This window comes from Myotis yumanensis, unplaced genomic scaffold, assembly GCF_028538775.1.
Source record: "Myotis yumanensis isolate MYYU_CA2020_CCGP unplaced genomic scaffold, mMyoYum1.0.hap1 SCAF_9, whole genome shotgun sequence".
Classification (NCBI taxonomy): domain Eukaryota; kingdom Metazoa; phylum Chordata; class Mammalia; order Chiroptera; family Vespertilionidae; genus Myotis; species Myotis yumanensis.
Genome location: NW_027223760.1, coordinates 43950923 through 43967502, shown reverse-complemented (window position 1 = coordinate 43967502; position 16580 = coordinate 43950923). Strand labels below are relative to the sequence as shown.

Genomic DNA, 16580 nt, shown 5'->3' with positions numbered 1-16580 from the left:
AAGATGGCGGCGTAGGTAAACACCGGAGACCGCTGCCGCAAACAACCATTTCAAAAATACAACTAAAAGACTGAACGGACATCACCCAGAACCACAGGAAGGCTGGCTGAAGAGAGACTCTACAACTAGAAGGAAAGAGAACAGCAAATCGAGGCTCAGAGGCGGCGCAGTGTGGAAAATACAAAGGTACCGAGGTGCGCGCGCAAAGCAGGCTGGTGGCTGAGGGCGCGGTTGTCGTTTTCTGTCGGGAGTGAGTCTCAGACTCTGGGCTCCAGATCCGGGCGAGTCTCTAGGGACCCAGACTCAAACGGGAGAAGCGGGATTATCCGGCATCAGTTGGAACCTGAGGGCAACTTTCTCTCCGAGGTTTGCAGCGGCTGCCGGGGTTCTGAGAAGCAGAGCCTCTGGGAACGGGACTGAGCGTGGCCATAACTGCTCCCTCCGCCCGCCCTGTTGATCCCGCCCCGCCCCGCCCAAAGCCTGCGCACAGCCATTTGCCGATCGCCTCAGGCAAAGGCTGGATTAGCGCCTCCCCAGAAGGCAGACGTTTTCCATACAGCTGATTCCTATAGCCAGTCAGCCTGGGGGTCAAATCCCTCTAGTGTTAACTACAACAATTAAGGCTTGGCTAGAACAAGACTGCGCACAGAGACCACAAGGGGGTGCACCAAGAAAGCATAAAAGATGCGGAGACAAAAAAACATGACAGAAATGGAGGATATGGAGCTAAGAATCGCAATTTTGAGGGCTTGCCATAAATTTGTGCAGAGCCTCATGAAAACTAATGAGACCCTCGATACTACGATAAAGAAATTAGAAAGTAAGCATACACGGACTGAAATAAAGAATATTATACCCAATAGCAGACCAGAGGAGTACAATAATCAAACCAAAGATTCGACAAAAAACACCCAATTGGAAAAGCAAAATGAAAAAAGAATCCGAAAGTGTGAAGATAGTGTAAGGAGCCTCTGGGACAGCTTTAAGCGGTCTAATATCAGAATTATTGGAGTGCCAGAAGATGAGAGACAGCAAGATATTGAAAACCTATTTCAAGAAATAATGGCAGAAAACTTCCCCCATCTGGAGAAAGAAATGGACTTACAGGTCCAAGAAGCGCAGAGAACCCCAAACAAAAGGAATCCAAAGAGGACCACACCAAGACACATCATAATTAAAATGCCAAGAGCAAAAGACAAAGAGAAAATCTTAAAAGCAGCAAGAGAAAGAGGCTCAATTACCTACAAGGGAATACCCATACGACTGTCAGCTGATTTCTCAACAGAAACTTTGCAGGCCAGAAGGGAATGGCAAGAAATATTCAAAGTGCTGAATACCAAGAACCTACAACCAAGATTACTTTATCCAGCAAAGCTATCATTCAGAATTGAAGGTCAGATAAAGAGCTTCACAGATAAGGAAAAGCTAAAGGAGTTCATCACCGCCAAACCAGTATTATATGAAATGCTGAAAGGTATCCTTTAAGAAGAGGAAGAAGAAGAAAAAGGTAAAGATACAAATTATGAACAACAAACATGCATCTATCAACAAATGAATCTAAGAATCAAGTGAATAAATAACCTGATGTACAGAATGAACTGGGGATTATAATAGAATCAGGGACATAGAAAGGGAATAGACTGACTATTCTTGGGGGGAAAAGGGGTGTGGGAGATGCGGGAAGTGACTGGACAAAAATCATGCACCTATGGATGAACACAGTGGGTGGGGAGTGAGGGTGGAGGATGGGGTGGGAGCTGGAAGGAGGGGAGTTATGGGGGGAAAAAAGAGGAACAAATGTAATAATCTGAACAATAAAGATTTAATAAAAAATAAAATAAAATAAAAAAAAAATCACAGAACAACTGTAGTTTCTTCCATTGACTACTAAGATGACTTTGCATGGTTCTAGCTCTCAGGGTTATTTTCTTGACCCTCCATTATCTGTACATACACTGACCCTGAGAAACCTGGGACCCTAGCCAAAGTTGATCAACTTCCACATCTTCTCTATTTACAACTAAATAATATGAAATTCAAGAGCAGCTGTTAGTGACTGAGGTCATGCAAACTGTCTGGGAAAAACAAGAGTCAAGACAGAGAAACAGGCTCCTTCAGAACCCAGTGCTCTGTGGGTCTCTCGCCTTAGCTGACTTCTGTTTCAAAGAGCTGAAGAGAGTCTGGCTGTTTCCTCCTTCACTAGACAAGAAGCTAATGAATTTTATTCTCTACTTAAAACAAAAACAAAAAAAATAGTTATTTCCTCCTTCACTAAATAGATAAAAAGCCAATGAATTTTACTCTCTACTTAAAACAAAAAAGGCATGCAAGCAATCTTGGCTTTGTTCAATGTGAAGACAAAATTATGCTGAACATCTGCTCAAGCTTTGAAGACTGAAATTTAAATTCCTGAAAAATAAATAAAAGGAGAGTAAGAATTTATATGAGAGAGAAATGAGCATCTTGTCCATTTCCGTGTCATCTGGGGGTCAGTGCACTGAAAATACGCCTACTTTTTCCCATCTGGTGTAGAGTGATTATTCTGTAAATTACCTGGCTTGAGTTTCCTGAGCATGATTCACGAATATCACAATCATTTACTGCTTCTCGGCACACAGTCCCCATAGGCTGAAACTAAAATGAACAAAAACCAATGTGTAAAACTGCTGAAGAAAAATTTCTCAGAGTATCATCTTTAAAAAAGCAAAATGAAGATTTGGGGGATAGGAATATCTTAAACTCTTTTAACACGGTAGTCTGTGAAAAACAGCTACTGAATGAAATGTTAATCTGGTACTTTTCGGAGAGAGTTTCTTGTGTAGGCAGTAATTTGCACAGTCATCACACACAATCCCTGAATATCTTGGTAAAACAGGACCGTGCTTGATGATGCATCCTTTGAGACAGAGGAGTCAGTCAAGTTCTAGGAATTCTTCCTTCCAAATGGCTTTTGGATTGACACTTCCCCCTTCATTCTTACTGGCACGTTTATCACATTACTTTTTCTTTTACCTTTTCTGCCAAGAATTTGGAAGTTACATTTTGGGCTAAATTGCAAAAGTTCGATTTTCTGGCAAAGCTATTTCTTCCCGTGCTCTCCTTTCCCTTCTTTCCCGCCTCATTTTTAAATGGATTTATAGCTTGGTCTTTTATTCTTTTCTAATGTTTCTATATTTGTACCCATGAATGGGAGGGTTTTTTGTTATGTTTTTGTCTGTTTTCAACCACCTCAAATATTTCTTGTAAGTGTGGGACTAGTACCAATATATTTTTAAGCTCATCGGATTTATAAATTGCAAGACTATTCATTGTAACAAAACAGAGATACATATCGTTTTCATCTTTCCCCTTTGCTCTTCAATCCCACTTACTTTCCTTCTCCAAAATGTTAATATCTGGGGCTGGATCTTTCTCTGCTTTGATCTCTGCTCACAGAAAGACACACATTATTCTTCAAGCACACACACACACACACACACACCTTTCATCTTCCTCCCTTGCTCACAACCCTCCAGACAATTCAGTTTCCTGTTGTTTGTAGAACATGAACAGCACATTGCCAACTCCAATCAGCATTTCAACAGATACTTTTTAGAAGATCCAAACAAAAATTGTGCTCGTTTGTTCATTCATTCATTCATTCATTCATTCAAGTATTTACTAGCCACTTAAATGTGCCAGGCACTGGGAACCTAATGGAGAACAAAACACAAGAATCCTGCTTGCAAGAAACTGTTTTAATGGGGCAAAATAGGCTATACAAACAAGGAAATAAGCAGAATAATTTCATCTCATATATTCTGGCTCTCTTCCTCCTTGGAATTGGGGCACACCACAGTTTTAGAACATCTGGGGTAGAAATATGAGCAGATTTAAGGTAGAGTTTATATGAGAGTGGAAATGTTCAAGGACTGCCAGAGATTTCTGAGAGAAAGCACAGTTAAGGGGGACCTGCGCTAAGTGCTGGGGTACAGAAGTAAATGTATCATCCCAAATCCCAGCCCTCCTAGAAGTTACACACTGAGAAGAAAAATAATACATAAGCAGTATTTTACAGCAGAGGTCCACAAGTGAAGGCTCGAGGGCAACACCTGGTTGGGCACATGTGGGTGTTTTTCCTTTGGCTTGTTTTTATTTATTTCTCATTGCTGACAATATTACAGATGTCTCCCATTCCCCTCCCTTAAACTCCTCCCCACCCCCATCACCATGTTCCCACCTCACCCTAAGCCTACTGTCTGTTTCAGGCTATGCATATATACATATTCTTTGGTTAATCTCTTCCCCTCCTCTCCACCCTCCTTCCCTCTAAGATCTGTCAGTCTGTTCCATGTATCTATGCCTCTGGGTCTATTTTGTTCATCAGTTTATTTTGTTCATTAGATTCAAGATAAAGTGAGATGGCATTTGTTTTCCTTTGTGTGGCTTATTTAACTTAGCATAATAATTTCCAGGTCCATCCATGCTGTCTCAAAGGATAAGAAATACTTCTTTTATACAGCTGCACAGTATTCCATGGAACAAATGTTCCACAGCTTTTTTATTCACTCATCTACTGATAGGCACTTGGCCATTTGTTTTTCTAAATAAAGTTTTATTGGAACACAGCCATGCCCATGGGTTTCTGTATTTTTGATGGCTGCTTTCAAAGGCAGAAGTAATTGACATTGATAGCTATGACCGACAAAGCCTACATTCTGGCCCTTTATAGAAAGTGCTTGCCAACTCTGACTTATATACACATTATTATAAACACATGTAGAAAAAATAGAAAAACACTCAATTTCTCATCTTGTTCTTCTATGTCTCCTCCTCCATTCACTATCTTGCTTTGGCCCCTTCAGGAGCCCAGGGTAGGGGTGAGAGTGGGGATGGGCGGGGGCGGGGGGGGTGGGGGTGAGAAATTAGCAAAAAAGACGTTACTTGACTGGTACTTACCTGTGGGATGATTAACATACCACTTTATTGTATGTATTCTATTATTTTTTTACTTGTTCTTTGAACTGATTACATCACAAAGAGCCGAAGTCCATAAATCGAAGAAAAATAGCCTATTTAAATGCATGTTATGGGTGGGCAGATTTAAAATATTGAGAATTAAAATAAGGGATTGGGGAACCCCTGTTATGGCCATTGGAAAAGCTGACAGAATACACAGTTGAGGCAGCCAAAATGAAAGAACGTCTGTTTCACATTTGGTTTCATCTTCCTCTTTTAGAGAGTTTGCTCAGAGATCTCTGCCAGCGCCTCACTTGTCTTACAGAGCTGCCAAAGACACCGTGGTAACGGGAAAACAGCAGAAATCGCTGCCAGCAGATCTGGGAAGTAACTGCACATATATTCATCCCCGGCTGAATGAGTCTACGCAGGTTATTTCACTTCCCTGAGACCGGGATTGTGCAAGTGAAAAAAGTCTGGATAGTAACGCCTATCAGAAAGTGTGGTTGTGAGCATTATCTAAGACAGCATCTCAGCCAGGGGTGGATTTGCCCCCACGGGGACATTTGGCAATCTCTGGGGATATTTTGGTTGTCACCACTGGGAGGGATTGTGTTTGCATCTAGTAAGCAGAAGTCAGGGAAGCTGCTAAATATTCTACAATAAACAAGACTCACCCTCACAACAAAAAATTATCCAGCCAAAAATTTCAATAGTGCCAGCATTGAGAATCCAGATATAAGATGACATACATTAAAAGTCCTTAGCACTGTCTCCGGCACTCAGTAGATAACTGATTCATATTCCACCCTCTCTTAACTCTAAGTAGACTAATCAGCAAATAATCAGTAAGTATCTGATAAGCGTATTTATTTATTCATTCAACAAATGTTTACTAAGAACCTGTACCAATTATTATGTAAGTCCCTGGGTGTAAGTGTGGGACTAGTAAGTGTACAGAATGAAAGACATATTCAACCTCAGAAATAATGTAGAATATTGTACCAGACTTTCTATGAGAAGAGGAAAAAAACAGTAGATTTCTTTGGAAAAGGTAAGCCTCAAATAACTGTTAGTCTTGATGGAAAGGCTTAAATATTTGGAGATAGGTATGAAGATGCTGGTGGGAGGGTGAAAACCAGGGGTCCTCAAACTACGGCCCACGGGCCACATGCAAATACAAATATTGTATTTGTTCCCGATATGTGTTTTTACTTCAAAATAAGATATGTGCAGTGTGCATAGGAATTTGTTCATAGTTTTTTTTTAAACTATAGTCCGGCCCTCCAACAGTCTGAGGGACAGTGAACTGGCCCCCTGTTTAAAAAGTTTGAGGACCCCTGGTGAAAACAGTCAATGTGTTTCAAGGTGCATTTTAAAATCTCTTGCACAACACATGTAAGGTGTTATCATGTCTAAAGTATTCCTTTTGCTCCTTCAACAGCTAATGCAAGAGATGTACCAAACTGAGCAGTGAGAAAAGAAAGGTCTACTGAATATCCACTTGGGTTTACGAGAAAGGAAAAACAGCATTCAAAGATTTAACACCCATTTTCATTTAGTGTGCATAGTCCTCAGGGAGGCAGTAGTAGTGAGAGGACAAACTCTGGGAATTATAAAGGTGCAGGCCCTAGCTCCCTGACTTACTTGGTTTAAGCCCTGGGCAAACTATTTAACCACACAAGCCTCAGTGTTCTCATCTGATAAATGGGAATAAAAATAGTTACTACACCTCACAAGATTTTGTGAGGATCCTGTAAAGCATTTGGCACTTAGTCACTTAATATGTGTTTGATACTACTGTTGTTATTAGATTATATTAACCTCACCTTAACAGTGTAATCAAATATGTCCTCTTTTTCATCAGTTGGTTATGAAACAACATTTACTTACCTTGCACTTTTTACAACAAAGACCATCACTGCACTGAGAGTCTTGAGTCAAGGTGCATTTTTTACAACACTCTGCTCCTTCGAGGACACATTCCTAAGGAATATAATCATTTGCATAATGTCAGAAATGGGGTAATTTTCCTTAAAGTACCAGGATATTTTCTAAAATAAATGAACAACCTCGTAATAATAATCTTCCTTCCACAAATCTTATAAAACTTCCAGGCATCACCCCTGCTCTGTATGTCTATCTCAGTGTATGGGCCTGGAATGACCCTGAATAAGCTAAACGAAGTCATCAAAACACCCAGAGACTTACTGCTGGGGTCCCGCAGTCACACTCCTCTCCAGTTTCAATGAAGCCATTACCACACTCAGGAGGATCGAGAAGCTGTGGGATGAAAACCAAAAAGAGAATTAAAATAGAGACAAATCAATGTCAAAGACTTTATGAGACCCTAAGTGCCACACCTAAGCTTCTGGCATATCTGTCAGTTATTCCAAAATATATTTTTATTTTCCTAAACAGAAAGCACAATTTCCTATAACTTTAGAACTGGGAACCTTAGAACAGAAGTGTCTAATATTGTTTCCATGTCAGATTTAATCGTATTTACATATATAACATACATAACCAAGTAGGGTCTGATAAATGCCATCAAAATAAAATGTGATCTAGCCAGTGACCAAAACCAAGCCAGAATGACTCCTGAAATTTCATTTCCTTTAAATAGAAAGCAAAGGATTCAAATCTTGGCTCAGCTACTTATCTTGGGCAAACAGCTTGCCATCTCTGAGCCCAAGAGTTTTAGTATTTAAAACAGGAATAATATCAACTGTCCAACTACATCACAAATTGCTGTGAGGATCAAGTTCAATTAACTGTGAAAAGCCCTTTATTAACTATATTTTCTTGTGTAACAGAAAGTTATTTCATTGACAATGAGGAAAACATCACAAAATAACAAATCCACTAATTTTTAATACAAAATATTGCTCCTCCTATTAACATAGTCCTGCAGAGAACAGCAATGATAACTTTCCCCAGAAACAGAAGCAGTTTTTGGTCTGTACAAGAGTATATTTTAAGACTGTTTGATTTTTAATTCTCCATCAATATATGTTTTGACTATAACTTATCTTATGATTATAGGTAAAATTAGTAAATATAGTTGCTATGTTTTAAATATATAATATCCATTCAAAAATTAATCAAAGTCTACGTTTTACAGAATGGCAGTGAATACACACCTATCAATACACACACACACACACACACACACACTTTCTTAAAACCAACTAGAGGGAAGAAGCAAAACCAAATAAAGAAAGCAACAACAACGACAAAGAATCCCTACCTAATTTCAAATACTCTCTCCTCTCCAACAAAAGAATCAATTCATCTATCTCTCAATTTCATTTCCATTGAAAGAGAGCATAACGAATGAGACAGCTTTGGAAGCCAAAACTAAAACATATCTAGGTGAAAAGCACTCTTATTCTCTTCCTCTGGGTTCAGAATAATCAGTAATTTTGGTAAAGAGACTTGAACTGTTTTTCCTTTATAGAAGTAAGAATTTTGTTCAATTATCACTTCTGGAACTTTCGGTGCTAAAGTCATTTTATTGCCATGTGATACATTTCCTAAATGTCACCGGAGTGACAGAGAATGAAACCAGGTGAATGACTACCAAGACTGCGGTGCACCGAAGCACGTCACAGCTGACGTAATTAACAAGGACAAAGCGTTCTCCTTCAATGTGCAGACTTCCAAGCACAGGAGAAGCCCTGCTTTCAGGCAGTCAGTGGTCAAAGAATGTTCCTCACCTTGCAAAAGCCTCTGACAAAGTCTAAGCACAGAAAGACTCTCTCCTTCTCTCCTTTAAGCAAACTTGATTTTCATATTGAGAAGTACTTGCAATTTTAATCATGCTGCTTATTCTGAAAGGCAATGGCAGGGAGTAATGAACGTAGCTATGCTCCTATCCCCTTTCTACCGGTATGAGTTGTGATTAGGTATCCAAAGAGGGGAACTCAAGAAAAACGAAATGGAAACATTTTGTAAGTTATCCCTGAATCATCATGTGGCTGTATAAATAGAAAATGAAAACTTTTCAGAAAGCAAACATTCTTATTTCTACCTACTTCCTATTCCTATCAGAAAAGCCCCAAATGCTCAAGATTAAAGCTGGCTTTGAAAATTCAAATACTTAGCAAATTTAGAATACGTACATATTCAATATGTATAAGCCAAGTTGAAAAGCTCTCTTTTATAAGACCAAATGGCTGAAAAGTTTGTGTTTATCATATCATAGAAAGATTAATAACTAATAACTGTTCACACTTATTACCTTAGAAGGTTTGTTGAAAAGGCAGGCTCCACCTCCACTATTCAGGAAGTCATGATACTCTTCAACATTACACTGGGTAAACTTCTTAGGAAGATAGTAGCTATAAGACAGAAGGAAATTAATAGCTGGGTACAATTTTTTGTTTCCCCTGCCTGAATATTAGTGTTAAAATTGAACATCGTTAAAATTATACATTTTCTCAAAAGTGAAAAATAAATTCCACTTATGTACAATATTTGCGTTCAAATACCTAAAAGTTTTATTCAATCAGTATATTTCTAAATTCTTCATTTGGTGACCAATGGTGATGATGGGTTGTTCATTATTTGCATACATATTCAAAGGAAACACACACATTTGTAATTTCCAACAAAAAGAGGAATAATTTATTTCATAATAAGTCGTTCCTAAATATTACAATTGGGCTGGAACCCAAACTGCAAAGCAGTCTACAAAACAACTGACCTGTAATCTACAAATGTGTCAAGGTCATGACTGTCAAAGAAAGTCAGGAACTGTTCCAGACTGAAGGAGGCTAAAGAGACATAAAAAACTGATGCCTGATTCTGAACCTATTCTAAAATGACATTCTGAAACACAGAGCCAGTGTTGAATGAGGGCTGAGAATGAGATGATTTTATTTGTTGTACTGTGTTTCTGTAGGAGGATGTCCTTATTGGTAGAAACGCACACTAAGTTGTTGGCAGTAATGGGGCAGCAAGTTAGCAATTTATGATTCAAGGACAAAAAGGTTTTGTTACTATTCTTGCAAATTTTCAAGATTGTTTCAAAAAATGTATACAAATAAAGTAACAAAGGGTCAATAGAAAAAGAAATAACTATAGAGCAATTTGGCAATGTGTGTTAAGAATCTTCAAAATGAGAAATATTCTCAAATCTAATAGTTTTAATTTAAAAATTTTTTCTTGAGCCCTAACCGGTTTGGCTCAGTGGATAGAGCTTCGGCCTGCGGACAGAGGGGTCCCAGGTTTGATTCCGGTCAAGGGCATGTACCTTGGCTGCGGGCACGTACCCAGTGGGGAGTGTGCAGGAGGCAGCTGATCGATGTTTCTAACTCTCTATCCCTCTCCCTTCCTCTCTGTAAAAAAATCAATAAAATATATTTTAAAGAATAAATAAATAAAATAAAAAATTTTTCTTGAGGAGATAATTAGCTATGTGTTCAAATATGTCTGAACTCAGATATTTATGGTGGCACAGTTTATAATAGCAAATAACATGAAAATAATCTAAATGTTCAACAGTTAAAAAAAAACAACAACCTGTTAATAAAATAGAATACCATGTAGTTATTAATAATCATGGTGTTCAAAAATAAAGACTCAGAAAAAAATGTTGATTATATAATGTTAAGTAAAAAAATGAATAAATGGTTATATATCCAACAGGATCCAAATTTTATAAAAGAACAATAAAAATGAAAAGAAAAAGATATTGCATTTAAACATTATTTTAATATTGTTATTGTAACATTAACCATGGTATTTAATTATATAGTAAATATTTAATTTTTAAAATCTGGATAATAGTTTATAACTGTTCACTCTTTCATTCCTTCTACCTTTTCAATTATGATGGAAGTGGATGGAAGAGAGGGAGCCCCGAAGCTGAGTATCTGGAATGTTACTGAAATAAGAGCACAAGATGATGAAAGTTTAAAAGTGTGTGTGGGGGGGGGGGAGGGGGGGTTCGAGAAGAGATTAGACAAAGATTTTATATGCATGTATGCATTACCTATGGACACGGACAATAGGGTGGCGAGGGCCTGGGGTGGTGTGGGAACCGGGTGGAGGGGAGCTATGGGAGGAAAAAAGAGGGCCATCTGTAGTAATCTCAACAATGAAGATTAATTTTAAAAAAAACAACTAAAGGGTAGTGACAAGCTTGGCACGAAAGGAATGATTGTAGAATTTAGAAAGAATAAAAGGTTAATGCCTGATAGTGTGTGACGGGTGGGACAGGGTACAAATAAAAACCTTTCTCAGGAGAGCAATTGTGCACAACTCCTCCCACTCCTCGTTCAGTGAGGCGCCTGTGGTAGCTTGAAACCAGCCCTTGTAGTGTCTACACCAGTGATGGCGAACCTATGACACACGTGTCAGAGGTGACACGCGAACTCATTTTTTTGGTTGATTTTTCTTTGTTAAATGGCATTTAAATATATAAAATAAATATCAAAAATGTAAGTCTTTGTTTTACTATGGTTGCAAATATCAAAAAATTTCTATATGCGACACGGCACCAGAGTTAAGTTAGGGTTTTTCAAAATGCCAACACGCTGAGCTCAAAAGGTTCGCCATCACTGGTCTACACCATAGGCTCTACTTATGGTGGAAGGCTGCTGGCAATCCGAGAAGTGACAAATCTGGGCTTTTTTCTTGTTTTTGTTTTTGTGAGTCAGCTTACCAGCACAGTCCTGTTTATTACCCACTGAATTTGAATTGAAGAAGGTAAAAGGAATGAGATTAGTATGTAAGCCATCAAGAACGAAACTGTTCCTCATTTCCAGCCTAGATTCAAGGTCAAAAACATCGTTGACCTTTGACCTTCTGGATTAATTGACATCAATTGTTTTAATAAATAAGATAGTCATTTGTGAAAATATTTTACATAACAAAGCCACTGAGAAAACCTACTGATTCTCTCCTAAATGCCTGTGGTGAGGGTCCATGCACTAAGTTATTGGGTGTCATATTCCTAGGAAGACAGCAGCACAGCAGGGAAAGGAAAAGTGAGGTATTTTCAAGTAGAAGTGGCTCACCCAGTGTCTCCCATTATGCATCCAGACCATGTGTCCTCACATTTACACTCACCTAAGAGAAGAGGAATACACATGCCTTATTACAATGTAAAAACAGGTGCCTTCGAGTAGTTCCTATCTTAAAAAATATATCTTAACTTTATTTGTAATATAATTTTTAAAAAGTAATACCTGCTTTCTAATTTTTTTATAGTTTCTATGCAGTGAATAACCACAAAAATCTACCCTGACCCTGTCAAGTTTACATAATTCTTACTAAAATTAAATATTTTTGATATTTTATCAAGTGGCCATATTTTGAAAGAATTCACTTAAAATAAAATACAATGAAATAGTGACACACCACTCCAGGATCTTAGTTTCACAGGCCTTTATGAGAATTCTTATAATTTCCTGTTTATTGTTAAAAAGCCTCTACACCAAGGCTGCTGGCAGAAGGCAGTATGATATATCGGTTAAGCAGAAGGGCTTCAGAATCAGAATCACCCAGGTTCAAAACCTGGGCTTGCCATTTAACTTAATCTTGAGACATTAGCCTTTTATGATCTAGTCACATCTGTAAAATGGAGCTAATAATGCATATCTTGCAGGAATATCTAGAGGATTAAATGAGTATCTACATGTAGATAATACTTGGCATTCAATTGTTTGTCATAGAATCCACAAATTATAATAGTTATCAATATAAGCAATCATATTTATAATGTCTGTTATTAAAAATAAAATAAATATGACTATAAGCAACGTACTCATAATACATAGTGAAATAACTTGGTAAAATATATTCCTCATAGATGCTAAACATAGCATATTTCACTAGGTCCATATTGACTAAGCCCTTTATCAGGCAGGCAAATTCTCTATGGCCATATTAAGAGATGTTTTAAATAAACCATAATAAAACAGTATGCCTTAAACCTATATGCCTAGAATTTTTTTATTAAAACATTTAAAATTATTTTGTCCTTTTTATGTGAAATTCAAACGTTTATCATCACATAACTTTAAACATTCATAATACATGGAGAAATTTTCATCTGTAATATAAATATAATGGTGTATTACTTTTGAAAAATGTTTTGTTTTATGCCCTAGCTGTTTATCTTATGTTATCATCCAAACTCTTTTGATCAAGCAACTGAATTAAAGAATTTCATTCTCCAAAATATTTCACAGATAGTCTATTTTAAATAAAATTAAACCACACATGTACTTTAACTTACCACTTGCTAACTTTCTTTTGTCTGAGATAATACCAATATTATGGGCTAATGACTGGGCAAGTGTAACTGCCATTAAATCAGTTTTCCCAAACTGAAAAACAAAACAAAAGTAAAATACATGTAAATGCAAATTACTTTTATTTAAGATGGGCCAGAGAAAAATTCACAATATAATTGAAAATAAGTAATCTCTAAGTATTTTATTTGGTACAGGTTAAACACATAATAGCCAATACTGAACTACTGAGCATTTGGGGAGACGTAGTAAGAAATAAATCCGTGTTTGATTAAGCCTTATAGACTAGAAACCAGGGAATCGCCAACTTATCGGTTTGGAAACTTAAACCTAATTCTGAGTCCAAATTTCACCAGTGATGTGTCTGAAAAATGTAATACTTACATATAATTAGTGATTTGGATAATAATAATAATAAATGAGTAAATTATTTGGAACTTTTCATCTCTGTGTGTCCACTTGTACTCCTGAAATTTCCCCAAACTCAATTGAATGTGGCTTCTGAGAACAAATGCTAAATAACAGGATGTGGTGATGATCTTTGGCCAAAAGAAACTTAAGGGGGCCTTGAGGTATTTTTTTCAATATACAGCCTCCCAAGGATTCAAGTATTTCCTTTTAGGTCACTTCCATCAGGTTTAGTGCCTTAGGGGTAGAAGGAACCCTTTGAAAAGCCTGGTCTATTTTTTTCTCCAAAAATTTGCCAAGTATCAAAGAAGGAAGAAAATTTCCAATTGGGTTTTTGTAGTATGTTGGACAATTCAGAGAATTACTCAATTCTCTGGAAAATCAAAGTGATAAACAAGGCTTTATTGTCCATGAAGGTAAAAGTAAATATTTTCACTAAATAATCTGTAAATAGCTAAATCTGGAAATTATTCTAAGTAGACCATGAACAGAATTATCAGATAATATCTTCTGTTATTTCCTTATTCTGCCCTCTGGTCATTTACAGTAACTACACTGGTATTAATAAAACAACCTAACGTGGAGAATGTGGAATACTGAGAACTTATCTCTTAAATATTAGGAAAACATTTTCAGCCATCATACCACTTTGTACTGTACAGATGTTCACACCTACTTCATTCACGCCTCCTCCTTTCAGCAACGAGCAAATCCCACCAATATAAGCTGCCCCGCTCCGGCTACTCTCAAATTGACTTCCCCTTTCAGAAAAGGAAATGAAAAATACTTACTGCTCGCAGTTCAAATATCATAACACCTCTCATTATTAATTCATCACACTTATTTTCTCAATGCACATAACATTTGTATACTATATGTTCCTGAAGCAAAGAAGGAATATGAAAATTATTTATACACATGACCAAAAAGAAAGGTTTCTGGGGATGTTTCCCCATATAATCACTATCTTCAAGAGAACTCTACCTATTAAAAAAGAATTACTAATATGATGTACTCTGAGAAGGATACAAAATCACTACTGTGCTATTTCTGCCAAAAAATGCATAACTTTAATCTTATAATGAGAAAATATCAGCCCCACGAAGAGGGGCATTCTATAAAATAATTGGCCTAAACGCTTCAAAGTGTTAAGTTCAAAATAAACAAAGAAAGGCTGAGGAAATCTTCCAGATTACAGATTAAAGAGACATGACAGCAATGTGTGGTCCTGCGTTAGATTCTGAATTTGAGGCAGGAGAGAATTAGCTATAAAAGACATTATTGAGACAATTAGTAAAATTTGAATATAGACTGTAGGTTAAATCACATATTATACCAATGCTAAATTATCTGGTTTTAATAATTTACTATAGTTATATAAGAAAATGCCTTGAGTATTAAGTAGTAAATGCCTAGTAAGTTCTCCAAGTTACTCTCAAATGGTTCAGGAAAAAAAAACAAAAACCTGATAGATGGATGAAAGGAAGAAAAAGGGGTAAGAAGAATGAAAGGAAAGAAATAATAAAACAAATGGGGCAAAATGTAAACAATTAATGAGTCTGGATGAAAGGCATAGGGTTTTTCCTTACAACTTTTCTCTAAGTTTGAAATTATATAAAAATAAAAAGTTACCCCCAAAATATACTCTTTTACTTCCATTTATAACTTTCTTCAACAAAAGCTCTGACTTCAAATGATAGGTCTTTAAAATGCTATTATATATATTTTGCTATTACATCAAATAAACATGTTACAAAAAAACCTTTAAGAGTGAGAAAAACAAAAGATAAACTCTGGAAATACTAAGCTCTCATCTTAAATCAAAAACATAGTTAACATTTAAAAGCCAACAACTTTAAAGAGTATAATTAATAAGTTAAAAATACTCTGTATGAACATTAACAGTACTTCTGCTCAATACATGCTTTCATTAAACCTCTTGAAAATTTAAATGAAATGTATATGCAATAAGAAAATAACTCAGAATTAAAGCTCTTATATTTTCATGCCAATTTGAAACAATCTATACTTTAAAAACTTCTTCCAAATGTATCTTCCCTATCAAATCCTAATTGTATTATGCAGTACAAAGGATACACTGCAGTCACAGGTCATAGAGCATTCAACATGGAACCAGGAAAAGTAATAAATCATTACAAAAGTTACGTACGAAAAAAGGTGAACTGCATCACTTTTCTCTTTGATAAAATCCCTCCTGTATTTCATAAACTCACGTAGGGTGATCAATGGATTTTCAGATATGGCAAACTTGTTGTCAGCTGCCCAGGTTTCCATGGCAACCAATACTATCCTTGTCTTAAGTTGGTCTTTATATATCTAGTATATAACAAAATGAACACACCAGCTATACATGTGGTAAAATCAAATGTTTAATGAACAGGACAAAAATTTCTACTTAAGGAAACACCTTGAGTTTTAGTTAATGTAAGAAATGTCATTGTTTTTAAGGGAGATAATTGTTTTTCTAACTTACATGCATTTCCCTTGAGTAACAGGGAATCAATTGTTTAGCAAGTAACACCCAAAGAATTGCACTAGTTAGAAACAAAAAACTCATGTTTTGACAAATACTTGTGCCCTTATTCAAGGCTCTCCCTGAGTCCACCTTCTGGCACCCAGACAAAGCATCCATGCATTCTTGAGTTCCCCTAGCACAGTGGTCCGCAAACTGCAGCTCACGAGCCACATGCGGCTCTTTGGCCCCTTGAGTGTGGCTCTTCCACAAAATACCACGTGCGGGCGCACACGTACAGTGCGATTGAAACTTCATGGACCATGCGCAGAAGTCGGTATTTTGTGGAAGAGCCACACCCAAGGGGCCAACGAGCCGCGTGTGGCTCTCGAGCCTCAGTTTGCCGACCACTGCCCTAGCAGAAATGGAACAATGAAGACTCTCCAAGGAAATCCTCTCTACACAACCCGAGTGTCCCTGACTAAAGTCATAGGGAA

At 37.0% G+C, this 16580-nt stretch overlaps 1 protein-coding gene across 19 annotated transcripts in view; it reads right to left on the bottom strand.

Moving 5' to 3' along the window:
• ADAM22 (ADAM metallopeptidase domain 22) overlaps positions 1–16580 on the bottom strand; it is a 177997-nt gene that overhangs the window by 44343 nt on the left and 117074 nt on the right. For all 19 annotated transcript variants that reach the window (XM_070424186.1, XM_070424187.1, XM_070424189.1 and 16 more), the window contains exons 11-18: positions 15781–15947; positions 14287–14371; positions 13187–13277; positions 11964–12015; positions 9182–9281; positions 7150–7221; positions 6832–6924; positions 2554–2634 (exon numbers count right to left, since the gene is read on the bottom strand). In XM_070424186.1, coding sequence (XP_070280287.1) covers positions 2554–2634; positions 6832–6924; positions 7150–7221; positions 9182–9281; positions 11964–12015; positions 13187–13277; positions 14287–14371; positions 15781–15947 — 741 coding nt within the window. The remainder of the gene's footprint in view (positions 1–2553; positions 2635–6831; positions 6925–7149; positions 7222–9181; positions 9282–11963; positions 12016–13186; positions 13278–14286; positions 14372–15780; positions 15948–16580) is intronic.